General features: G+C 41.5%; 1 protein-coding gene across 1 annotated transcript in view; it reads right to left on the bottom strand.

The window, feature by feature from the left end:
• RNF150 (ring finger protein 150) overlaps positions 1-27,629 on the bottom strand; it is a 126,777-nt gene that overhangs the window by 53,794 nt on the left and 45,354 nt on the right. Inside the window, exon 2 of the mRNA XM_076337165.1 lies at positions 2,516-2,766. Within this exon, the coding sequence (XP_076193280.1) occupies positions 2,516-2,766 (251 nt within the window). The remainder of the gene's footprint in view (positions 1-2,515; positions 2,767-27,629) is intronic.

Genomic DNA, 27,629 nt, shown 5'->3' with positions numbered 1-27,629 from the left:
CCCTCACAAGCCCTTGTTTTAAAACTGTGGGATTTTAAATCATTCAGATGTCAAAATGAATTTAAGCTTTTTAAATTTTTTTTTTTTTTTTAATTTTAACTGAAGTCTAATAAATGAGTCACAGTTTTTCACACTTTCAGAACAGGGCAGTCAGTCTGCACAGTGAGATTTTATCGCATTGCAGGGTAGGAACTGATAGCACAACCTTCTCTGAATAGGCCAGCTGGCTCCCCCTTCATCTGATGTGCTGTTTATCCAAACATTTCAACCTTTGGATAAACTTTAGCTTGAGTACATCAAATACAAATAGAAGGAAGCATCTTTCCTAAAGTTGGCCAGCAATGAAGGTGCTTACAACACATGCAAGGCTTTCCAACAAGTAAGCACAATACCTTCATACAAACAGACATGCAAGTTATAAAGGCAAAAGCTTTTGAGCGCAATAACAAAAGAATCTTGCTCCAGCAAAGCAACACAAACAATTTTTCTTGCATATATCTGAATATCCAAGACACTAACATAGAACTTTGTGATCCCATCCTTGTGCTACAAGAAAATGTGTCAAAGAAATAAAAACAACCAACAAGCAGAACTTTAGGGGAAACAGAGAGGAACCCTCATGGAAAGGGCAAGAGCAAGCTGAGCTCTTCTGAACTACCTACATCATTATATTCCATAGCTAGGAGTAAAAGAGAAAAAAACCAAACCACGGCAATTCATTAACACAAATGGTCAAGCTTTGTCTGTATATCACTACCATTTTTGATATGAAAAGAGCTAATAAAGAGATTAGAGGACATGTCAGGCAAAACTGAATGAAGAAAGTACATGAAAAATTCTAGTTTGCCCCATATCATTACTACAGCTTTGGCAAAAAATTAGTAATAAATAATTGCTTAGGAGGCATCCTTTCTTATTCTTCTGAAGAACAGAACTAGTATAATAACAAAGTTATTAAAGCCTCTGCACAGGACAACTGGTTGGGCACGTGTTAGTCTTGTTCAAACTTTGGAAAGACAACACTGAAAAGGAAGTCTGCTTGAATATATAAACCTATCAGTTCCAAACTATAGCATATTACCTGAATGAGCTTCTTATGTTGCTGGGTTTCATGTTTACATATGTCTATTTACACTGCTAATCTGCCTGTATAATTACTTGATTGAAAGCATGCTTACGGTACTCACATACATAAATTAGGCACACATGTGCTTTTGCAGCCAAAGCATCTAAAAATTATCACAGCCGTTACAGTCACAGCGAATCTGCTGCCAGTGATGTTCAAATTCCAGCTGGGATAGTCTCATTCTTGCTATCCAAAATTTCATACTGTATATTTAAAAGGAAAATATATTCCTTCTGTCTGTAAATACAGAGCAGCTGCTCTCTATCTCAGAGGATGCCTGAATTTCAATGGGTGAGGGATCCCTATACGTTAAGTATACATTACAAAGTGTGTGGCAGTACTCTTCTCTACAAGATGATTATTAACACTCTCAGTTTTACTTTTTCTGCAGAGCAAGCAAGGCAACTCTCCCCCTGCCCCAACAGTAATTTATTAAGGGTCCAGAAACATCTCTGAATTACAGTGCATTTTTTTCCCCTGCAGTAAAATGGTTATCTCCTCAGATTTCATACATTGATAAAATTTTCTACTGTACCATTAGAATGAAATGTAGAAGCCTCAGCTTCACAGTTCTGCTGATGCCGAGATAGTTGCATCCAGACAAGAAAAGATTAAATTTATTATTATCATTGCTATTATTACTCATTGCTGAACTACCATAAAGATGCACGGTGCTCTATAAATCCAGAGGGCCTTGGGACCTAGGGCTCATTCCCACTGCTGTTGACTTCTCTCCAGGTTTTGTATCTCTTTCAGGGGGTTTGGACAAGATGCCAAAACCAAAAGCAATGGTTTAATAATATTGGTGGCTATCATTACAGCACTTCTGTGTTCAGTGATCATTGACAAATGAACAGAGCCATGTTGGCCTTTCGAGCCCAAGACCCTTCTAAAGAAGTATTAACATGAAAACACTTTCTGTTCTTTTTTTCTTTCTTCACTTACTGTGAACCCTCATTTCACACACAGATGTTCACATACCTCACTACATTTTAGTCATCATTTTGATCTCAAGGGTTGTTAGTATATACATTTCAGTGTCACTTGGCTATATGTACCAAGGCAATCTTTTAATTAATAAACATTATCAACTTTCTGTCTATTTTTTGTGTTTTGCACGGTGGAAAAACCCCATAATATATATACACTATATTTATTAATTTCTTTTTTCCTGAATCCCATCTATATTGACACAAGTCTTGTTTTTTCCCCAAACACAGGTATTTTTATATCCCCATTCTTTCCACTTCCTTGGGTTTGTTTTTGTTTGTCTGTTTGTGTTTTGGTTTTTTTTACCACACATTCACAATTTCCTCAAATTTTACTTTCAAGCTGAATCCCATGGTGATTTTTTGGAAACACACAAACAGCCATGCCAGCACTGCTCACCTGATTTCTGTCTCTGGCATTTGCGTAGCGGAATCGCTGGATGTAATAGAAGACCAGCCATGCCAGCGAGATGATCATCAGCACAATGAAGGAGATGGAGACGAACACCACAGAGGTCCGGCTGACGTACTTCTGCAAGTTGCGTGTCCCGATGGTTATGTACATCATCACAGTAATGTTCCTCTCCAGGAGGCTCACTATCTCTTTTCCTTTGGGTTCAGGAATCATTATTGCTACAACATCTTCTAGGCCTATCAGACAGGAGAGAGAGAAAAGAAACCTTAAGTAAAACAAGTGATTGCCACGTAATAAAAAGACAAAAGGATGTGGCAAGGCTAAAAAAAAAAAAAAAAAGGCAAAACAGTAACAAAAAAGGTCCCCGTTCTCCTGCTGGTTTTCACCAAGAGGTAAGTCAGATGGATCTGGTGAAGGTTTCAACTGGAACCAGTTACACAGTGTGTTTCTATAAACTAATCTCAGCGAGATACATAAAATGTGTTTCACGAGTTGACATAAACACAGATTCCCAGTGCTACTGAGGCTTGTCTAGCTGATATTGCTGTAAGCACTGCAGAAGGGAGACATGCTGCAGCCAGCATCCTTCCATCCAACACTCCATATACATTTATCATGGCCCATTTTGCAGGGTCACGAGGCTGTCAGAGAAGCCCCTCCAAACTCCGTATTCAGATCAGAAATACTTTCAATCACAGATCCCCACATGGTTTCATAGCCCAAAGGCACCAAAGCATCACTGCCCTCGCCCGGGGCTGGCAACAGGAGAAGCCTGCAGGGACAAGAGCAGCTCGACACGTTCCCAGTTCACCCGCTGCCCCATGCTGCCGGAGGCTCCCCACAGCCCGAGCCCATGCAGATGTTTGGGAGCCCGTGCTGGGAGCTGGACTTGCTAACTGATGCAAGTTTAAAGTCAAGAGCACTGTTTTATTCCACAAGAAAATGCTACTGCAGCCTGGATCAGCCCCCAACACAGTTTGCAGCATGGCCCCACAAGGACGCGAGTCAGCACAGCCAAGGCAGCAAAGGGGTGTCCACTAATGGGATGGGGCAGGGACTTCCTACAGTCCTGTCAATCCTTCTGAAGTCACGACCCTGTGAAATGGGCCCTCCACCGATCTATCAAGCCTCGACTCTGCACCAGCTTTCCTTTCAGTAAAATGAAACAGTGCTGTTTCATTTTACTTGCATCACACGCTGCTGAAATTATTTTCCTTTCATAATTTTATGTCCCCTATGTACATGACAAATACTGTCTGAAATTATCTGGGATTGGGCAGCTTGTTATATGCCTTTTCTGGCTTTATAAATAAACTATCACTGCTTTATGGTTTAATATTAGGGATATTCTGTTCTTTCACTTCACAAAGCCAGTATGTAGACAAATTTTACACGTAAGCTATGTTTTGCAATAGTCAAATCCTGAATTGTACTAAGCAGCTAAGGACAAACAGGATGTATTTTAATGTAGAAACGTGCTAGAAAAAACAGCATATGAAATGATCACAAACTGACATTCAGAAAGAAAGGTACAAACTGGGGGTGTCTGAAGGTGGGGTTTCAGAATTCCAGCTGAAATCCCAGGAAATCAGCCAGCATGGTGTTAACCCCACGGCTACCTGTATTTTGACTGTGGCAGGAGGACAAAGTGCTGCCTGCCTCAGGACATGCGTGGAGGTGGGAAGGGATCGCTGGGCTGCGAATGGAGATGTGAGAGGGTGACTTGCGTTTCCAACAGCATCCCCCTCCAAGCTGATATCCGACCTGAGCTTCACCTGTGCAGCACTGTGCCCTGGTCCTCACGGTCCGGCACAGACATTTCTCTACCAAAAACCCCTGGGAAGTATAAACCAGGTTTTCAAAGGTATTTAGATGCTAAAGACCAGGAGGTGTCTAGCAGGATTTCAGATATACTAAAGCAGATAGGTGGGTGACATTCAATGTAAAACACTGACCGTGGTGGAAACTTTACCAAATTCTGCTGGGTGCCTGGATCAATTGGAGGTACTGAAATAGCTGTGACAGACTGTTGCTACTCACACACAAAATCTGCTGCAAAGCTGGGACCCGAACCCTCCTCTTTTAAGTCTTGGAGCAGAAGTACAAACTGCACCACTCTTCCTCTTGGGAGACCTTCCATTACAACACTTCCCTGATTATAAACAGGCCAGTCAATGAATAGGGGGAAATCAATAGTTTGGCCGAGTCAAGAGTTTTAGATATTCATGATAGGAAACTTAACCTTTCTGCTGATACTCTTCCATACAGCATTAATCATTTTCAGCTATTTCCCTTTATTTGTCTAGTAAGAGCCCACCTTCAGCAGCCAAGATAAATCTACCTCTGCAACTCTTCTGATACCTGTTTATTACAAAAGGCTAATGGCAAACATTACCCTAACAGCCTAGGGAGAATTTGCCAAGTCTCAAAGTGGCTGAGAAGGGCACTGGTGCCATGCCAGTAATTTTCCTGCAGTCAATAAGACAAATTGTCTGGAGCAGTGCTTAGCTGTCCACATGCCTTCCTTTGTTCTCTTCCCTTTCTTTAAAGAAAACAAAATTTTTAAAATCACTCTACAAGAAAACCAAAGCAACCACCTCACACATAGCCAAAAAGAACCCATAGTGAAAAATCCCACAGCCAAAAATACTGAAATGAATTTCATCAACTCCTTTCAAAAGCCACCAGTCTGACCCACTCACTTGTCCAGTACGGACCTCTAACATCATCTTCAGTACAACCTGGGACACTGTACAAATGATGTTACCTGAAAGCCTATAAAAATGGGAGATAAGACAAAAACGTTTTCAGTAGAAAATATAGGTCGTATCTTAACTGTTTAATTATCTTGAATCTTAAATTTCTTTAAAAACTTTAACAACATGTTTAATTATGTTTAATTCAACTGAATATAGCTTAGTATATTTCTGGAGAACTGTAAATAATGGGCACAGGCCAGATATGACATGTTGCAAACAAAGAATCACATTCAATTGTTCAATTATGAAATTACTATTTTTGTAATAATAAAACAAGCACCCCACAGTAATGTCCTATCTTTCTTTAATAGTAAAGTAATGAAAAAGAGGGAGAAAAAAATTGTGATCTCCTGCAAAAATTTAACCTCATTCCTGTTCTTCATCACCTGCCCTTTCTGATTAAGCTACAGTGCAGCTTTCTGGCTTCAATTCACATGGTGGAAACATAACCGGTTTTGAATAGGAGCGCAGCCACACGCCTCCCTTCTCTGCTCTCTCCTCCTTACATCTCTCTGCCAGGATGGTCTACTGCCACCTTGGGCCTAGGGCCTTTTAAGATACTTTAAAAACCACAAGATATTAAGTAAATTGCCATGGATATATGCTAAGTAAAACTGCATTTAGAAATGCGAAGTGGGAGACACAGCTATTGCAAGAGGAAAGCAGCTGCTTTTATTTATTCAAACCCTTAATATATTCAAATTTCAGGCTATCTGGTTATTTTCTTGGAAAACATCACCATTTGTAATGCAGCATTCTTGGAAAAAAATAACCAAATCAGCAATAAATAATAATCAGGAATTTTTTTTAAACACTTTATTGAGTTTATGATAATTTCTCCAAGGCACTATAGAGAATGCTATTTGATCAATCAAGTCATTAAGCTAATTTTTAATCTCAAATATGCTCAATATTGGGAAGAAAATTAAAAAAAGAAAGAAAGAGAAAGTAATTTATTTCCCTTTCCTCTCTTATACAACAAAATGTTTGTATTATCTCCGTTTCAGTATCTAATGACACACGAGAAGCTCCAACATACATGAAAACTATACACATTAAAGAAGGGAAATAATGTAATGAGACATCAACGTTAGAGATGCATTTCTACGCCCAAGTACACATTTGTTCAACAGACTTCAAAAAAGAGAAAGTATCTGCTAATATGTACTGATGCGTCTCTGGTGAGTTAAATGCTAACGATGCCTTTCCTTAAACACACCCACAACGGTAACTGCTTTTTGTGCCACTCTTGTTACCTAACACATTTCTTTTCTTTTTCTGGCCAAGATTAATGCAGAGTTTGACATGAATTTTTAAGTAGCTGTCAGGATGAATCAGAGATTCATAAATCAAAGGTATTCAGGCTGCAGTGAATGGATTTTTCTTCTTTTTTGGCTTAGGAAACATTTAGTATATCAGTGCTCTCTCCTTATGAGCCACTAACAAAACAAGTACGGTAGAACTTACACACATTTGGGATGATTTAAGTTGCTTAACTTGCTGAAGCGTATTCACCTAGTCAAACATTTCTGGGTGGAGAAAACATGTTGCCTGTCTTCAGGCAGCTATTCTGCTTCTGCTTCTGGGCTCCGCATCCCACGGCATTACGCAGGAGGGCCATCGGCACGGTTATCGGTGGGCGTTGGACAGGCCTGGGCATTGCTGGCTCCAGAGGGGCCATGCTGGAGAGCTGTGGGCAGGCTCAGCTTGTTTCCCAGTCACTGGGCCAAACGTGTAGCCCTGTGGCTAATCCATCGATGGCACAAGGGCCGCACCAAGCTGTGGCTCACTTACAAAGAGTTGCTCTGGAACTAATATGCCTTGATATACCGAATCCCCCAAGCACTGCACCTTCCTGTGTGGGTCATCCTGGGCTCTTCCTCACCCCAGCCTGCAGGAGAAGGAGTCCCATCTCCTAACGAACTGCTAAGGGCAGGAGGAACTGCGGAGTGAGGGGAGACGGAGAGCGAGTCTGCAGCAGGCGCCAGCCGCCCTCCGACACCTACACGTGGCGGCGGATGACAGAGTTGCAAAGCAGCGATGAAGTCAGAGAGTGTTTTCAATGGCAAGATGCGCACTTTGGAAAAAGACCTGGAAGACCCTCTCCAAACCCTCCTCCTCCACACAGTACTCGGCTATGGAAATACATTTCAGCTGGGATGCTTTTATGCAAAACTGCAAACTTTTTCAAGTGTAACAATCTATTCACTGGTGGCAGGGGGGGGGGGGGGGAAAAAAGACTTTGGTTCTGTAACAATGGCTTTTGTAGAAGAAATGAACAGATTTTACGGCCAGAAGTTGTATGTAAATTCTCCACCTTGGCCACAGGCTGTGCTGACAAACCTGTGGTATTTCTTGATTCTGCCCTGGGAGCTTCAGGGGTGATACTGAAAATGGTCCTCTGTCCTCCTGATTAGCAGTCAGGCCCCGCAGCGGTGGGCTGCTGCTTTAATGCTTTGTCAATTTTTGATGGAGGCTCTAAAAAGTGGTATGTTTCTGACACATCTTAGAAGAGATGATTTAATTCTTCTTGCTTGGCAACTGCCAGAAGTCAGTTAGAGAAATAATTAATTGAATTATTTGAATAGAATTCCAATTTGGGAGGCATACAGGGTCTTCTCCAAGATATCCTATCAAGATGTAAATAAGGATTTCTCTCATGCTGTACATCAAAATCAAGTACTAAAGTATTTCCTTTTACAGATTTTGTAACTGAAAACTCAAACACTATTTTAGAGTTCAGAAATAGCCCTGATAAAACAGGCAGTGTTCGGTCCTGCTCAGAGCCCAGGAACAGAAACCTCGCAGGAGGGTGCAAGAACCTAAGCAACTCTTCCTTTACTTCTTGAAGAAATAATTTCATTTTTAGGAATCAATTTTGGTAACTACCAGCTATTGGAAAAAAGCAAAACAAACGCAGATCTAAACAATTCGACAGCCTGCCCGTGCCCAGCTCTGGAGCACCCTTCCCGGGCCCAGCCCGTGGTCTGTGGCCCTTGCCAGCCCCACGCAGCGTGAGCCAATTCGGTGGCGGCGCTTCCTGAGAGCTCAGCAGCGCTTGCTCTGCTCCCAGCCACGCGAGTGCTTTCCTGCCATAGCTCCTGCTGCTGCCTGCGCCTGTGTGAATGGATTTTACGGTATGATCTGGATGATGTGTAGCATTTTAAAGCAAATTCGGAGCAAAGCAGAGACATTATTTTTTAAAGAATACTGTATTTTTTTTTCTCCAGAACAGCAGCTCAGCTGAAAAATTAGTACTGAAGAGAATGAAAAGGAACCCATGGTGATGGTGCTGCAGTTGTGATTGTTTAAGCAATAACCAAGAATGGTCTGTTGGGCTATTAGAAGATACTTACCTTTTGCTACAGATCTTGTTCTCTTTGAAAATACTATTGCTTTATAATAGTGCTTGGTTTCTTTACAACAAACTTACATGGGAAATGGTATATAGGTTAATCAGATGACATTTCAATTGAATTTTAATGCCATGTAAATTGTTCTAATATTTTCACAGTTGCAACAAGGGTTTCAAGACTTTAAGACCATCCAAAGAGAGTTCAATCTCAGTTCTTCTGTTCTGTATGGTGCAATTATAAATTGCCCAGAATATCAGCTGCTACCTGTTTTTCTCCTTTAAAAATAAACATAGGCTTATATTACATTTTTGTGAACTCAAAAATTACTTTTGGAAACCAAAGCAGTATTTTAGAAAAGCTGATTTCTGAGCTTCACCCATTTCAGAGAAGAAGCAGTGTAACATTGTTTAAAACAACGTCCTAGACTCTTAGGTAGGCCAACTGGGAAGCATTACTGGTAAGAAATCAAACTGGGTAAAAGGACTGTTTCCTGCAGGAACTCTTCTTTATGGGGCATTCATGGCATTCATGGTCTCAAATTGAAGTACCAGTAAATGAGACTATAGAAAAAATTGGCAAAGAGAAGAGCAATATATAGTAAGTAACAGTAATACATAGTCAATACATCATCTATCATAAGTGAAATGACTACAAACTGTCATCTATAATCTCTTGCATAAACTGTCTCAATGCCAGAGGACTAGAAAGTTCACCAATTTCTAATGAGGTTTCATAACAGATATGGGTAACTACAGATCAGGTTGTCCAAAGTTAATCAGTGAGGTTCCTCACCAAAGACTCTTAAGCAAAAAAGGTGGCTCTGAATAAAATAGGAAGAGCCTCACATGAGAAAATAAGGGGTTAAAATACAGGATCTACATCAGAGAGCCACCAAGTACAGAAGATGCCCAGGGACCACAAACTGCTGGAGGCTGGGAGAGCAGTTCTGGGGAGGCAGGACTAAACGTTCACCCCACACTTACACTCTTCCCCAAGCAGCTGCTGTTTGCCAGTATGAGAAACAGGACGCTGGGACAGATGGACCTTTGGTCTCAAACCATAGGCTTGCTTTTATGTTAAATGGGAACTGAAAGTTGTATCTCCCCTGGAGAGAAGAAAGATTAAGTCAAGTCATGACAGCGAAATAACAGGGCCAAAGTCAGATGTTTGATTATGCCAAAAAGTCCCTCTCTGAGCTGGAATGGGGAAACCATATCTGTTTCTGTGACTGGTGATGAACAAGAAAGGACTAGGGCTGAGACAGTTGGTGCCTCTTGCTTCTCAAAGCCCCAGTTAGGGCTTGACCCAATGCAGAAGGGTGTGTTGCTGATGTGGAGGCAGGAGGGTAGGTTGGTGGCTCAGAGCTGTGCACCACATATGTGAGCATCAAGTCCTCAGCTGCCACCATGGGGGTATGAACACAGGCACAAAGCAGAGGAAAGCAGTAGCAAGATGGGAGATGCACCTGCCGGCCCGGAGAGACAGACTGCATCACCCCCTACGCTGAACATCACACCTGGGTCCTGCAGATGGGCCCGTCTACCTCTTCTCTCAGTACCCATCCCAGAAAGGTATCACCGTCACCAAGGGCAAGGGATTGGTGAGGTTTTGGGAAGGATTTCACCCTACAGTGAGGGAAGGCTGCAGAGCGGGATGCAGAAGTCTTTGCCTACCCACTTGTGGGGACCGCAGGCACTGCCTGCCCCTAGGTGCCCCCCCTGCAGCAGCCCCACTCTGCCCCCACACCCTGCCGGGTGGAGGGGGAGAGCTGCCAGCCAGCAAAGGAAAGCAGGAGCGTGACTGTTCTCTGTCCCCGCTGCTAAAACTGAGACACACCAGGCAGGCAGAGCTAACCCCCTTCTAGGGTGCCCAGCCTGAGAGGAAAAAAAAATGCAGGGGAAGGCCAGAAGCAAAGACAGCATAGCAGCACGTAGCCCCGTTTCTGTGGATATCAAGCTACCAAGTTATCAGAACACAAGTTTTCATCATATAATCTTTTTTCTTTTTTACTCTAGAGCCCTTGCTTTGCAATGACGTAGGTGCTTTCATCTCCCCCCGTCCACATTTCCAATTTGTTTTCCTTCTCTGTTTAAAAGCAGAGAGATATTTCCTTCAACTTATCCCTCTCCCTCATTTCCCGCTTCTCCTTGGCACTGTTAGCACTCGCCTTGGTCCTTTGCCCATCTTCCAAAGCATTTAACCGTAAATCAGGTTTCCTTAAAAGGCAAATGCAGCAACCACAGAGAGGAGCGACACCTTTTCCCTACAGCACTTCTCCCATTTGTAAAAGGAGGAAACTCTTTTATGCAAACTATTTTTTTTTTTTCTTAGAAAACCTTACTGTCACGAAACGCTTTTCATTGCAGAAGCACTAATATCTAGTAGGATAATTAAGTGATCCGTAAAGAAAAAAAGACCTACTGATGTTAATGACTGGCTACAGTATTTAAGTAATGGATACAAAAGTTTTCTGTTTGGTCCTGAAGCAAACAAAAATAACCTCCAGCAGAGCTGCTCTCGGTCCATTTCTTTTGATGCTAAAACCAGGAGAGGCAAGATGCTTCTGGCTGTGATCTTTCCTGTGAAAAGCAGTCTCAGCCACTGTTTATTACTATTTAGGGACAAAGAAATTTCTGTTCATGTTTTTGTAATCAATGCTGATCTTGCCAAGGCTGTAAGAGCTCAGAATATATTTACTTCCTCTGATTTTATGCAGAAACTGCAGCAAAGGAAAAAGAAGTAAAAAGCTACGAGACTCACGAAATCACATTCAGCACGATAGCTGCATTTTTCCTGGGCTTGGTTCCCGCAGTGTCAGCTCATAAATGTGCTGAACTAACCGATGCTAATGAACCAACATGGTGTTACTTATTCACACTTAATTACAGAAAACGGGTGGTTCTTCAAGAGGTTTCCTCAGACCCCAACCCAACCCAAGGCACAAATTTTTGAGACTCTTATCATAACCAGGATAGTACTTCATTATAACTGCTAATCATTTGTACTGAAGACCTCTCCAGAAATCTCCCTTGGTTTCTAAACAATATATACTGTTAATGGCATATGACTTTGTTATAAGTTCTCTGTTCTGGAATTTGCACTGCATGACTGTGCACATCCTCCTCCTGCACCATCAAACCTGCTAGACAGAGCAGCCTTACAGGGTACCCGTTTTTCTCCAGAGAATATGAAGCTTCACAGAAGCAGCCCTCAGACACCCTTGCCTACAAATCCAACACAGAAAATCCCCAAACCAAGAGATTAAGACAACTCTTGTTGAAGCCACATACTACAATCCCGGTGGCTCTGCATGGGCCGAAGCGGTTCGCTATTTAAAAAGCACAGACGACTGAAAGAGTGAAGAGCTAGAAAACAGCACAGCACATTTGGTGTGGTTTTAAGCAACGCTGCTGGGCACGTTCCAGTTCAAGTGACCCCGAATTAGCTGGACAAGAGACAGGTTTGGAGCAGCAATCCGGGAACTTTGTAAAATTACTTCAGGGGATTTCCTTCTCTTTCCTCACTCAGATAAAACTTCCCCCGAGGTGCAAAAACACTGCTTTTATCACTGTGTGCAGGGGGATGAGATTAAAAATAACTGATAAAAACAATGAATTAAAATGGAGCAAGAGAAAAACAATGGTGAAAATGAATGGTAAAAACAAAACAAAAGGACAAATAAGCCAAATCTCAGGCAGAGGGCCAGGAACACATCAGCAGAATGAAACAAGCCAAATCTGAGGCAGAGTATCACTAACACATTACCAAACCCTCCAAAATTGCTGAACATCCCTCAGTGCCATTAGATTTTTGTGGGAGTTTTCTAGACTTCTACCATATGTGCCCTTAGTCATCTCTTTTCCAAGTTGAATGATCCCCGTCTTGCTCAGCTGCTCCTCATACGGAAGCCATTCCATACCTTTGAACATACTTCACGGATAGGATGGATAGGAATGGATAGGTTTGATTAATAGTGGCACGTTTGCCATCACTTTTTTCTAGTTGCTGCCATCTTAAAGACTTTCCCAGGAAGAAAAAAGGCTTCAGTCATTACGCTCAGTGTAAGTTGTAGCCACAAGCCTGAACCTTCTTCTTTGTCACCTCACGTTAACATCACAGGGATGACTGATGCCGCAAGTCTTTGTACCTTCTGCAAAAACAGTAGTCTAGCTTTCATGTAGAATTAGCCCTCATTTGTTTTTCATCAATGATAACAAAATCATTCAGAAAACTACAAAGAAATGCGGAAATGTCCTTATTTCTCAGTTCAAGTAACCCTTCCCTGTACGCCTTCCCAACCCTTTGGTAAAACACACACTCCTATGGGTCCAGCAACAGCCTCACATCTCGCCTGCAAAGCAACCTTTCTGGACACCAGCAACCCAGCACCGCACGTCTTCCAGGTCTGGGGAGAATGGGAAAGAAATCACCCGCCACATGCTGAGGCAAGAAGGAAAGGAAGGGAAACATGCAGCGCAGTGTCAGCTGCTTCCCTCAAAATGTCACCCAACCCAACTGCAGAAGGTTTCTTTACTGCCCCCAGCCTGGTCAAGGCCATACACCAATTAGAGGGGAACATCTGTAGCCTCTGTTTATGAGCTATTAAAAACCCAAATGCCAGTGACTTCCTGAATTAAAGAAAGAAACAAAAATCAAGCAAACACCTCAAAATAGAGGGGGACATGCCTTACTTTGTTTTACCTCAGACATAAACAGGAATAATAAAGTCTCTCTTGTTTTTGCTGGAGAGATCTTGTTTGCTCAAGAATCTTGTCAGGGAAACCTTCCATCCTGAGGATGGGGCAGAGCTGCTGAATCTTTGGCCTTCATTTTCAGGTAGTATGGTTAAAAGCCACTTAAACCTGGGGACCCATTCCACATACTGAAATCAAAAAAGTAAAACTAGTATAAATCAGACAAAAAATCAGGGCAAAAACATATTATTCAGATAATAAAATTCACCTCCTTTCTCAAGAAATCAAGTTTTATTTCATTAGTCTCTAACACTGTTAGTTTTGCAATTCTCCAGCTGTCCCTACAATCCCTTAGGGTAAACAACACTTAAAATGTCTAATGAGAAAAAAAAAAAAATCAAGCGGAAGATAAATATTAGGTCTTTCCTACATTATGAACAGACATAAGCTTAACTAAAATTGGATTTCAAGCTGATATAGTTAAATTACCCACACCAATGCAAACCAGGTTAAAATAATTTTTAAGAACATTAACTTCAGAGAATGTGAGAGCTTTTAGAGTAAAATAAAACTCCCAGGGCCTCTTTGTACATCATGGAAAAGGTCTGGCAGGCAACAAGCTCCATTTTCAACTATGGTGTCAGGGTTTTCTAAAGACAAAATTCAGTAACAGTTTGGTTCATGATAAAAAAAGGCAGAATAACAGGAATAGAGACATAATTAAGAACAATTGAGAAGCCGCCACCTAAAAATGCTGTTTTGAGGTGGCGGAGGGGTTGCTTAAATAGACTCCTAGATTTTTGTTTTGTTTGGGTTCCCCCCCCCCCCCCCAAGTGAGTTATCTTGGTGTTAGCTAATATTCCACTGACTGATTCAACTGTCAGCTCTGTAGTCTAGGGTAGGGATGATTTAACCTTGTCTGCTTCTGTTCAGTCTAAGTAAATAACCAACCTGAGCCCTGACTCACATAGCGAAAGAATGTCTGGAAGCAGCTAAAATTCTCTATTCACCATCACAGCCACTGAGCTCTCTCTCTGCCAGCCTTTAGCAGTACCAGCAAGTTGAACTAACCTGGCTAGCACCATGGATTCTGCTTTTCTGCATTTTACCCTGTCTGGAAATGATTGCTTCTCATCCCAGCAAAAGGTTGCATGTTATTCTCTGCAGCTGTAACACCATCATCTTCTCTTTCCAGTGACTGTCATGTGGTGGGTAAATATTATCAGTTTAGAGTGGGGCAAGGTGCCCAAGTCACAGAGAAAATCAATAGCAGCGCTGGGAACGCAGCTCTCGTTTCCTCGACTCACCCATGCTCTAGTCTGCAAGTCCCACTTTCTGGCTCCACTAAAGCACAGGAGAGAGCAATCCAACTCACTAACGACTCAACGCAGATTAAGGAGTATCTTCCGATACGTTCGTTCTTACATTTACTTTGTGTAACTCCCCCAAGCATACCCAGTAACGTTCCCGAGGAAAACCCAGCCCAACCGTGCATACCACAATAGAGCCTGTTTCTTATATGAAATAGCATAACAAAGCAGACTGAATGGCAGGGGAGGGTTGTCAGGGATCACCTGGCCCCCTGAGGCCACGCACTTTTCCTAATACATGCCTACACGGAAGGTAGTGTTTCTAGGAACCAGGAAGCCAGACTGGGCAAACAAATAAGGGGGAAAAAAGAAAGGGGGCGGGGGAGAAAAAAAATAAAGAAAGTGAAACCTGAAAAGCAGTTCTTCTGGCAGGACAGCCAACCAAACAAAAAAGTGCCACATCAGAATGGAGTTCAAGGGTAACGTTGTGGCAAAAAAAAAGTACGATCCTGGGATTTATAAACAGGAAACATTGAGCAGAAGCAAAGAGCAACTGAGAGGAACAGCAGAATAATGCAACTGCTTGCGGCTGCAGAGCAGTTTTGGGGAGACCTGAAGAATGCCAGGAGCTTGGTTTATTGAAAACAGGACCAGGGGGTGACTTGATTATATGTATACACCCCTCCCTCCCTCCCTCTCTCCCCCCCCCCCCCCCCCCCATATGTACACATGCTCTGAATGAGAGAAAATAATGGTTAGTAAGAGGGCCTTTGTCTACCTGGAAAAAGGCATAGCTAGAATCAATAGCTGGAGTCTTAAGGTAGATTTTTCAAATCAGAAATAAATCAGAAATAAATCACAAATTTTTAAACTATAAGGGTCATTAGACAGGGGAAAAAAGTGTTTTTTGGGGGATGCATGTAATTTGAGCTGAATAACCTATTCAGGCAGTGCAGGAGAAACTGAAACTTTTTTATCTGTAGTAAACAGATCAGATTAGAAAAATGTAAAAATCACTCTGCCATTTCTTAGATGTGCATCCCAGCTTCTCAGAAGCTTTGAAACTTACGGATCGTAAACTTACATGGTCTAATTTCAAACGCACTCAGCTATTAGGAGAACAAAGTTTGACAAAATATGAATTTTACTGGATTTCCTTCCACATGGACAGAAGTCCAAACAAGCATTCAGCAAGGACGTGTACATGTGTGTGTTTATTTGGTACAGTCACCAATACCTGCCGCGGCATCTGTAACTTCTATTTGCATTTGGGCTTAAAGTAACCCGAGTGCTAAAACGAGATTATTTAATGGGAAGTTCAAGATCACCAGACATTGCTGTTCATATGCGAGTGTCTCACTAAAGAATTCCTTAATATTTATTATTGAGCTGGTCATCCTTGGCTCCAGGAGCGAGACCGGAGAGGCACCACAAGCTGCACATTACAAAACACACACAGTCTTTCATAAGGTGATGTTCCAACTTGAGCACAGAGCAGAAATCCTAATTCAAAACAAGAAACAGAACAAACAAAACAAACTGAAGAGGAAAAACTCCACAAATGAAACACAGGAGAAGTGTTTTTTCAGGCTTCAACTAGACGAATGAGCCGTGTGAACCCAGAAATAGTTGGCAGCGTTAACCAAACCTCAAGCTCTGCAAGATACACCCACCCTTAGCTAAAACTACACATCAAGCTTGAAAACGTTTTAAATATGCAGGCCTTCTCACAGCAGAAAAAAAGAAAAACAACCCTTAACAGCATGTGAAAGTCTAAATGTCTTGGAGAAAAATATTTATACTTCTATAGAGGCACACTGTTTATCTCTCCAGATTTCACATGGAGAAAGTTGCTGGAATGCTTTCTAATGCAATACAGAGAAACAATTATGCTCTGGGACCTTATGATTATTAAATCTACGTGGAGCTTGGATATGCAGCTTGTTTTAAAAATCTTTATAATGCACACCTTGCTATGACAGTAATATAAACACCTCAAAAGCACATTTATAATATATGAAAAGCAAATATCTAATAAACCTTATTTTCCCACCTTACAACCAGGGAGGAAAGGTATGTGTTTCCATTTAGAAGTCACACACCTTTTCTCCATAAGGCCAGCTCTCTTCACAATGAAATGAAAGTTAAATTCCCCACTGGCTTAAAATGATGCAGAACCAGGCCTTTAGTACGTAAGGCCAACTATGTAAGATCTACATAAGAGAAGGAAAACCATCTACCAACTCTGCTCTTCAGACAACAGGTTTTAAAAGACTAGCTCACAGGCCTTATTTTCCTAGAACAGGATATGAGCAATTCCTATTGATTATATATGGAAGTTACAGACATCCTGGAGAAAGGGAACGGGGCCCCAAATGTCCTGGCAGGTGTAAGAGCAAAACATTTTCTTAAAATGCTACAGTACGTCCCAGCATTTTATGGGTTGTCATTGTCAGCAAAGTAGAACTGCAGACTTCATAAAGAGCCATTTTAAACAGCATCTGAATAAATCACTGCCGGATACATGCCCTGGCTAAAGCAACTCCACAATCTCATTTCAGAGCTGTTATTTCCAAAGAGTTACTTAAAAGGAGTTATAATTATTGAAGAATGTTCCCCCTGCAGACAAAGAAATCCCTCTTCATCTGCTCAGCGCATCCTCTTTCTGCTGTCAAAAGCATGTGGGCATGATGAGAAGAAAAGGGTTATAGCTCTATCTGAAAGGCACATCAGAACATCTCTATATTTCTTTAAAGATACCATTATTTTTATGTCACCATTATCAAATGCTATAGACCTATATGCTTCATAATTGAATGACACAGAGAAATTAATCTTCTTTACGCTTACATGCGATGCTTCTTAGTCGTTTAAGTATTCTCACTGGAAATGCAGGCTTAAGAAAACACACAATTCAGATCAAGTTGAGATGTCTCCGACCACACTAGGATATGCAGGATATACACACAACTGCATATTTCTGTTGGTATATGCTACATTGGGCAAAGCAAATCTTGTGTTTCTTAAAACCACTATTTATAACACCAGGGCAGCTAAGAATAATCTTCAGTGAATATCAGCCAACAATTTTATTTCAAGCATTTTTCTTTGCAAACACTTTTAGTACATTTCTCCTGGAATTACCTTTATTCAGAAGCTCTCAAGACGTTTACTAAGCAAAGGCTGGAAACGAAATCAAGAAATAAAACAGTATTTCCTGCCCCATGGGGAGGTACTCTGGACTAACTGGGCAATTACTGTATCACTCCTATCTACTACCCAGGGATTAGCCTAGTTTCGTGAGAAGAGTCACCACCACATGGAGGAAACAGCTAGTCCTCACCACCACATGGAGGAAACAGCTAGTCCTCACGTAGTACTTGAAGAGATACAAGATTCTCAAAGAATACAGATGTTTCTTCCATACTTCATTTGGAAGTGTAAAACACAAGTCTGCAATAATCCTCTGCAAAAACCTTGGCATTATTCCGACAGTTAATGTAAAAGGCTCAAAAATATGGTTTGGTGGCTTTTATGGCGGCATTCTGCGCCCGCACAAGGCATGGGAGCACAGAGTGGCTGCAAAGTAGGCAGAACTGATCGGGTACCACTGGTGCAAGCAGCGATGCAAGGCAAGGGCAGCAGAAACCAAGGAACGTGTGGTCACTTTCCATCAAAGCTGTGCCTGTGTGAGGTGCCAAAGCTCATGGAAAGCAAAACCGCTTTCCCGAAAGCCCACATTCCTAAAGGACGACAATTCTGAGAATACAAGGATATGGATTTTTTTACTGCAAAGTTACAGTATTATATACACATTTAGCAACGGTAACGCTGCTGGCTGTGTGCTTGGGTGTTTAAACTTCTGTGTCATGAGACAGCAGCACTGTTAACCTTCGGTCTTTCCTGCTGATTTTTCTGATTCTGCTTAGGTTCAGGATGGTTTTAAAGTAGCACATCAATTCCATAATTCTTGTAAATGTTTTGGGGTTCTTTGTATTTAGGGCAGTGCCTCAAAGTGCCACTTGCTTACGTTAATGTCAAGTTTGAATAAATCCTCTCTCACTTCGCTTTTTGTTTCTGTTCACCCAGTCTTGAAGCAATTCATGGGCAGCGATTCAGCAAGTTCAGTGTTATTTTTGACATCAAATGAAGGAACTTCAGAAATAAAAGAGGGAAATACCAAAGATGTTAAAGGAATTTAGTCAAAAAGCAACACACTTTATGTGACGCTCCAATTATCTAAAATTTCCCCAGAAGGCGAGCCTGGCAGTCTCAATGATTGGTACATTAAAAGTCAACACATACAAGTCTTCTACACCAAAAACATACTCCAGACACTTAAACCTAGACAGCCCCTTCCAGAAGCCAAAAGAGAAAGAATAAAAAAGACCCACAATTGAATGAAATTCTTCTCTTATCCAGACTTGGTGGTAATTTTTTAATGTTCTTTCAACCCAGCACTGAGATGCAAAGTATATCAACAAAGATTTCAGGTTTGTTAGTGAATTCTTTTAGACCTTCTTTCCTCCCTGCAGATGGACTACTGCTTTGCGCTATGAAGCACCGTAAGGTTACTAACAACGTAAGATGGAGTCCCACGCATATGGCGCAACCGTTTCAGTCGGTATTTATCCCACCTACAAACAAAATAAAGTAAAATGCACCTAGCTTAATAAAAGATGTGCCTTTTTTAAAATCCTGGTGCATTGTGAAAAACATTTAAGCCAGTACAGAAAGAGCACCAGTGAGTAAGAGCACTCAGGTTAATCAAGATGCAAACCAAACCTTTGTGCCCTGTAAGAACAGTTGCTTCTACCTTGAAGTGTAGAGAGATGGCCTAAATGACTTTTTGAGGTCCCTTCCAATGCTATTTTTACATGATTCTCTCAGTTACTAGTTTGTAGCACTTACAGGCATCATGGTAGTTCCTAAAAATATTTAGTGGAAATGTACTTGCCAAAAAAAAAAAAAAAGTCGGGAAAAAACCATAGAAACAATGCATTCTGCTTGAGACACTTCTGTGATCCGTGGTTCGTTGAGTTTTATCTCAAAATCTGAATATGGCAATCTAAATGTTAGAGGAACAATAAGAAAAAAACAGAAAAGTTAAACCTAATACTCTAAACATGGGATGCCTCAGGTTGGATGAGTCAGTGCCCAGAAAAGGAAATAAAAGGGTGCTCAGGTGTGCTCCCATCAAAATCAATGAGTGGTCTGATTGAAAATCGTAACATGGAATTAATGTCACCTCAACTCAGTTGGTAACAAGCTACCTACCTCGAGGCTCTTCCTACAGTCAAAAAAGATGAGATATTCACCCTCTGCAGATGCCTTGCTCTCCTCTTCAACAATAAATGGAGCCCACTTGACTCATTCAGATTAGTGGCCTCACTTTTAGATAACTTTGGTTAAAAAAAAAAAAAAGGATGAATGCCCTCCAAAGCAATCCACCCACTGTCATTAAACAAAATCTGCGGGAGACCAAGGAACTTGATCTCCACTCACCGAAGGCTGCCCTGAACCACAAAGCTGTTCATCTTAGTATAGACTTATTTGAAAAGTGGTTACAGAAAGCCCTCAGGGAATAATGACCACACTAGTCAACACGTATTTGTTTACAAGAAGTGGGAAAAAGACCAAGAATGGAATACTTTTTTATATCCATAATCAGAGGTCATAGCAGAAGTGCCTGTTGTTAAAAAGACCGGCTTTGTCAAGGATCGAAAAGGGAGGTCACTAGGCAATTACCACAGTGAGCTGCACTGACCTAGAGGTTTGAAATCTCTGTCAGTCCATTATATTTTCATTCCCCATAGGTGTGGAGGTACACAGCCATCCAGAAATACACAAAAAAAAAATGCATGCAAAAATTTAAAGTTCTCTTCAGTCTGATTTCTTCAGACTTTGTTCTAGTAGGAAACGTAGGCAGCTTTTAAATCAGTTCTCCTATGTCAGGCAGATTAGACAGCACAAAGCAGAGAACAAAAAGACAAACAAAAGCTGACTTTCACCTAGCCCCAGGGAAACTGTGCAGAGCAGTCATGCCAAGGCAGGGAGTCCTGCTTCTGACTGGAAGCTGTAGCCTATGCAAGTTGGTGATAGCTGCTACATAAAGCTTGACTGAGAGTGCCACCAAAAATGCTAAAGGGCAGCAGGACCCTTCAAAAAAGAACGCAGTTCAGCTATCACACTGAAGATCTACATCAGTGGCTTTTGCTGGGATGGCGATTCCCATTTCAGATTTAGCTGTGGAAAAAAGTAACATCTGGGCCAAATGATGCAAAGTGACTTCCACGGATCAATGACATTACTCTTTAACTTGGAGCAAAGTTTGGTTCACTAGAACTTTGATTACAACATGAAGTTTTTAGAGCTCTCCATTTTGTCAAGATCCTGGGAAGAAGTTACCACAGCAGGAACTGGAAGTCTCATGTCACTATTACGTGATATCTACAACGCTGGTTGAAAATAAGCCAATGCTGCCGGGTTGTATATTGGTAATGGCTTCTGTAGTTACTAACACATAACACTGCTGGAGTGCAGCGAGTTCAGACGTTCAGTTTAGAAATTCTTGTATCACTACTCCTGACTGGGAAAGCGAATACCAAAAGGTTTCAGAGGTTTGATAAAATTTTCTTGCGTTTTAGGAATAGAGGACTGCTGTATTACTCTAATGTGCTTAACCACTGTGGTATTATCAATTTCCTGTCTTGTTTCTCACTCAGATACACTTCAGTGTTAAATACAGTGTTCTTCGCTTGGCTGCAAATACCTGTATGCATTAACAAGATGTCTGGATTACAGCTAATGCTGCCCTTTTCAATTTCCTTGTTTGTTAAACTGCTCAACAGTTCATGTACATTATGTGAACTCTTCCTGGGGGGATTTGGTTCTGAATTATACATGACTCTTCACTTTTCCAGTCACTAATACAATGCTTTTTACATCTTTCAGTAGTTGCTTCATTCATAACTCCCTAAATCCAACTTGTTTACATTAAAAAGTATCATTTCTGCTCTTGCTACCCTGTATTTTCTTCATTTTTAGAAAGAAACAGTTGGTAAACTTGAACTGTAGCTGTCAAAAGTCACCACTTAAAAGAATCTGTTACATAACCAAATAATAAGTATTTACATACTCATGACATGCAGAGAGTTTATCTTCAAAATGTCTTTGTTTGGCATACAATATTAGCCAAATGCTCTGATGGCAAAACCTTACTGGTTTTATTGGAGTTACACAAGGCTAATTAGATGGAACTGGAGAAACTGACCCAAAAGAGGCAGAAAGCTGGAACTGTAAAAAAGAAGGTTTTTGTAGTCCTGTATCTTGGGCCAAGGTAGATTGACGCTGGGCTTCAAAATGAAATAAAATTGGTGCCTGAACCACACAGGGCCAAATGGGTGCTTTGTTTCAGCGGGGTTTTCAGAGGAGCTTGCTGAGTTGGAGGGAATGAGGGCTGGGGCTGGATACCATCTGGCACTGTACAAGGTGTCTCTCCGCGTCGATCCCTTCAGAATGACAGATGCTGACTTTGATTATCATAGTCAATCAGTCTAAGAAGAGTGAAAGGGTTACATTTACAATAGGGCTAAGGGTTGGGGCAGGAGTCAGGAGCTACATACGGCAGACCCGAAAAATAACATGGGAAAAAAACAAGCTCAGAGAGGACAAATAGAAGATTCAAGAACCTGGGCTGCTCCAGCCACCGCTGTTTGCCATCCTTTGGAAATGGAATGGAGAGGAGATGGCGGACCACCACCTGTGATCACAGACAGAGAAGGTTTATTCGTGACCCTTCTAGCTATTTTTCTAGAAGCTAAAAATCCACCTGTATTGATCCAGTAGCCCAAGGGGACTATTTCCTGACTACGGCAGCTCCCAGATTATTCACAGCTCCGGACAACCCCTGAAGCCATCACATTCATACATGGATGCTATGCCCTCTCTTTCACCACCAGAATCAGAGCTTCTCCCAGCGTTTTGCGCCGCCGAGCTCTTTCAAAAGGCCACTTGGCATCTCTCAATCTATTGCCTTCAGGATCTTCTAAACACCATGGTGAGAAGTATCATGCAATTTATACACTCTCCACGGACAGAAATATCCAGATACAAATAACATAGGTATATAATGAGACAGGATCCTTCCCTACAGTGGTGAGGACAAGTTTAGCAGGTCCAGCTAAGCAAACACAGCATTCCCAAATAAAATACACACACTGTGACCCTGTGATTCCACACTAAGGTTTCCTGTTATCCTGGCAAGATTGTCTCGTTCTTGGCTTGTCCCCTACACTGTTATTAGTTCAGCCCTGTCTGTACTGGCTGAAATCTCGTCTCTCCGATGTCAAAATATGTTCTTATACTATTTACACAGACTAAAGCAAAATGCAGTTCTGGAAAAGGCAAGGTATCTGTAGTTTTAGTGCCTATTACCAGGCTCTGATTATCTCTCAGCTTCCCCATTGCACTTGCTGCCACCTGTGAGAACTGCACATTGTCTTAATTTCATTAGGCTTTTACCTCCTGACAGTTGCTACATGTTAGCTAACACAATTTGTCTTCCCCCTGCCAAGAGGCTTTGTGAAAACGGAAGCTGCAGAGTCTGGGTTCACCCTGCCTGAGCACACTGCAGTAATCTATACAGACAAAGCACTCGGGGTCCGCACCAGGGTACCCTTGTGATGTGCTCCTCAGCTGCGACTGTAATATGGCTAAGAGACAGCAAAGCCTCTGAGCAGCACGTACAAGACACAGATTCATTCACTCTAATTACTTAGGTCTTCCCTGCCCCCCCTTTATGTCATGAAAAGAGAGAAAGACGACTACAAGAGGCTTCACCATTCAGACACGATACAAACTACCAAGCACTATATAAACTGGCACTCAGGAGCCATATCAAGATCTACAGACTAATGGACTTAACTGAAACGAGAAAGACAGTGCAATAAATGTTGACAAAACAAGACGTATTCCCACCTTTCCTCTAGGTGAGGAGGAAATAGGCTTGCTACATAGCTTGAATATGGATGGTTACATACACACATATGCTGAGAAATAATAATAATAATCTGTCTAGAAAGGAAGGAGGTTAACAGTAGCATAGATCAATTCCAGCTCATTTCAGAACTATTCTGTATATGCTGAAAAGAAACACACACAGACACAAAGAAAAAAGGTGAGGGGTTGTGAATTTAACCACCTAGGTTTTGGTCAGTATTAAAAGGTAGTGAAAAAGGGTAATCACAGCCTTATAAGCTGGTCAAGGGAGACTGATGGTGATAAACTACAGCTCTATTTTTTTCCATAAGGGAAGTTGAGGAGAAAAGCTAACGTGATGAACACGTTGGCTGTTAATGCCAAGTTCCATAGGCAACAGCCCGAAATTTAATCCTACGAATCACTAAAAGGAAAATGTTTGGTTGAAACAGCTTGCTCTCAGAAGTGCTCCCCCCTCCCACCCCGAATCTGTTTCTGAATGAGCTGCTGTCACTCAGCACATCAACAAAACAGATTAACTGTTAGATAATCTGATTGGGGAGGGGGACGCTACCCACTAGCCATGCCCCACACTACTAAAAGCACACGGCATAGAGAGTCACAGATATAAGCCTGTATAGTCTGGTTCTCCTCTTGCCTTTGCACCGAGTTTGGAAGCATTTCTTCTCCAGCCAAAAAAGGCAAAAGGATTTCATGTGGTGACAGTCAGCTCTTTGCTTAAAATGCCCACACAGCACATGGATGCTGCTCTCTGATTTAAGAGATTATTCTAGACCTATAAGCAAAGCATATTATAAAAACCTGCCTTAAAAAAAAAAACACCCACAAAAAACCCAAACAACACTTTTCTTTACTTTTAAATACATAAAACTGCGTGTATGCTTTTTATGTTCTGAAGTAGAGAGTTAAACCCCGGTAGTATGCCTTCTTTTTTTTATTTTGCTTTCAGCAGCTTCTTATTAGTTAAGCCTATTCTTCTCTATCCTTGCAGTGATCCTTTTCAATTGGTTTTATTTCTTCGTGTCAACTCAATGTAAATGGCTGCTGCTGAAGTAGAGAGATCTGCTTTTCTCCACCCAAAGAAGTGATTTAAATCTTAAAGCACCTTCCAGGAAAGAAGCAGGCAATGAAGCACAGCAGCTGCTGCTTTTCCAGAGCAGCTGGACAGCAACAAGCTGAAAACATCACAGCAATACATTGGCTTTTCAAAACTAGGACCTGAGTTTGCTTTTCGTAATTTATCACATTTACACAGGTGCTAAGAATCTTGATTTGTTTTGTCTAGGCTTCAGAAACAAACCATTATTCTGTGTGACTAATTAATTTGTAAGTATTATAAAGTACAGTAAGGTCTACATTCCTAAGTGCAAAAGGGAAAGGAGATGTGCACAAAGGCACTGCGAAGTACCCGATTCTGAAAGTCATAGCCCAGACTATCCCATACCACATTTCACGACAGAGGAAGTTTTTATGGATTTAAGCAGTCATTACAGAATTGTTTAAGTGAAAGTTTCACCTTATTGATTTTTAGTTCAACAACTCATTTATTGTAATCCTAAATTGAGGATAAGGGCCACTACTTTTAGCTCACCAAATGTCCCATTTATTAGTTTCCTTACCAGCAAGTGACTTGCACATAGGCTGTCCTTTCTAGATTTTTTTTGTTTCACTTGTATCTCTCTGGCATATCTGCATTATAATATTAAAGCCAAACATTTTCACAGGACTGCCTTCCTGCTACTTTGCACCTGAAGAAAGCTGTCAGTAAGAGGTCCTGCCCTACTCTATCTCTGTCCTGAGGACTCAAGCAGTGATGTCTTCACAACCCTATGTTCTGGGGCTCCATCTTTGAAGATCCCTACAGCCAGGAGACCTATCGCTACACAGGTGCACGGGAGCCTACATTGCAAGTGCAGGATGACACTCAACTCTGTACAGCGACACTCACTGCACATGTGCTGTAGATTCTCTGTGCAACAAATCTGCATGCTTGCTGGAAATCTCCCAAACACCTCGGAAGGCCCTGGCTTAAATTGGTCTGTAGGGACTGTGCAGATGAGGGAATTTCACTCTGTAAGCCTGTTTGGCACCTTGAGGGCAAAGGCACAGCCTAGCACGGGTACCTCAGCAATCAGTGCAGGTTACAGGGGTGAGATCTGCACTGACTGGGCTTGGAAGGGGTATTTGAGGCCTATTCTCTGCAAATTTCATTGCCAGACACAGACTGTGATTTGTAGAGCACGTCCTCCCCGAGCTCGCTTCCCTGCAGTAGCATTAAATCCATCTAAAACTAGAAAAGTAGTGATCCAGACCCTAAATCGTCAGTGCAAACTCTTTTGCCTTTGTTTAGGCTGTAATGTTATGTGCTAGAGGGCATGGAAGGCATCTCAGAACAGAATCACTGAAATTCTGAAGAACTGACAAGTACTGACAAAACAGTTGACTACGTTGTCTAATACAGAGCAATACGTACAAGAAGAATTTTTAAGTACAGCCTAAGGAACTGATTTAGTCCATATGTAGGGCTACCAGATTACAGCTGAATAACAGCGCTGACATCCTGTTGTGTGCGTGATGTGCCCAGATGTGTGAAATAAAACGGAGATGCAGGAAAAATGACCTTCAAGCTACAGTACAAAACAACCGCCCATCAGAACATGATCCATGCAACGTATTTATGGAGGGGCTAGAGAGAGAGGCGAACAGGTGCACATTTGGCACTCATTAAGAGTTAGTGCCTGCAATTAGTCAGCATCCTTGACCATTAATCCCAGAAATTCCAATGTTACAGAAGATATTCAGTCATTTGGCCAGATGTTTCTTACACAGCCTTTGAAAGGAACTGCCCTATGTCTGCATCGTAAATATTTGAGTGTCTTAGTCATTCAACAATGGAAATTTATTTAGCCAACAGCTTGTTAATAAAAAGACAAACAAATATACAGCTTCCTAGGGATGTTTTGGTTGTTTGCCACACAAAAATTACAGGCAACATTCAATGAAACAATACTGATTCAGATTTTTTTTGTAGGGGAGCCATGAATTTATACTGTCATAAAACCAGCTCTGAAATCACAAAAACATTCTCTTTAATTCTAGCTAAAGTTGTGTAAATAATTTTCTGCCTAATGCCTCTAGTGATATAAAAACGTACTCTTGCAATTATGTCAGGCAACTAAATAGCTCTTTAAAAATTAACCATACCCCGCCCAATGTAGCATATATATTTTTTCTAACAATGCCAATAATCATTTTGAACGAACAAACAAAAAGATTCAGAAAGTGGAAGCAGAGATTATACTAAATGGAAAAAAATCTCTAACGATGCTTCACAGAGTTCAAAAATCTGAGACACACTCATTTCCGATGTTGAAAGGAAAAACAAAAAGAGCTCCTATTCTTCTTGGAATGAAAATGCCTTGACTTCAATGGAAATAGAGTCAAGTTCCACGCATGCAACTTTTCTTCCACCGCAGTTTAACTAGTGGGACACTGGCTGATTTCTCCCTAAGTATATAGTTCAGTTGTTCCTGGCTGCGAAGAACCTGCAAAGTTCCTGCACTTTTGCATCATTAACATACAAAAAGGATTCTGAGCCAAATCCTTGGATCTGAACACAATCAGCCTCTGAGGATTAAGTCCTTATCTAAGCAGAAAGAAAAGATACCACCTACAGGGCGAAATTTCCAAAGATGCCCCCAAACCAATTTTAAAAGCGAGTCCAAAACAGTCTTTCTTATGATCAAATGTCTTCTGTAGTCAAGATGTTCTTACAGCATATCTATAGACCCCCAAAATTTTAGCTGGGGTTCTAGTTCAACCTCTTCTTGGCCAAGAAAGATTTTTATGCTAATTTCAGTCTAAGCTAGGAGAAATCCTGGATGAACCCCTGCTACACATCTGCCATGTCACATATCGTGCCTCAGGCATTCTGCATTTGAGGATCCATGTGTAAGCCGCCACTGCCAAAAAGCACAAGT

Source organism: Aptenodytes patagonicus, chromosome 4 (assembly GCF_965638725.1).
Source record: "Aptenodytes patagonicus chromosome 4, bAptPat1.pri.cur, whole genome shotgun sequence".
Lineage (NCBI taxonomy): Eukaryota > Metazoa > Chordata > Aves > Sphenisciformes > Spheniscidae > Aptenodytes > Aptenodytes patagonicus.
Note: the sequence above shows the minus strand (reverse complement) of the source record. Positions and strands in the feature narration are given on the sequence as shown.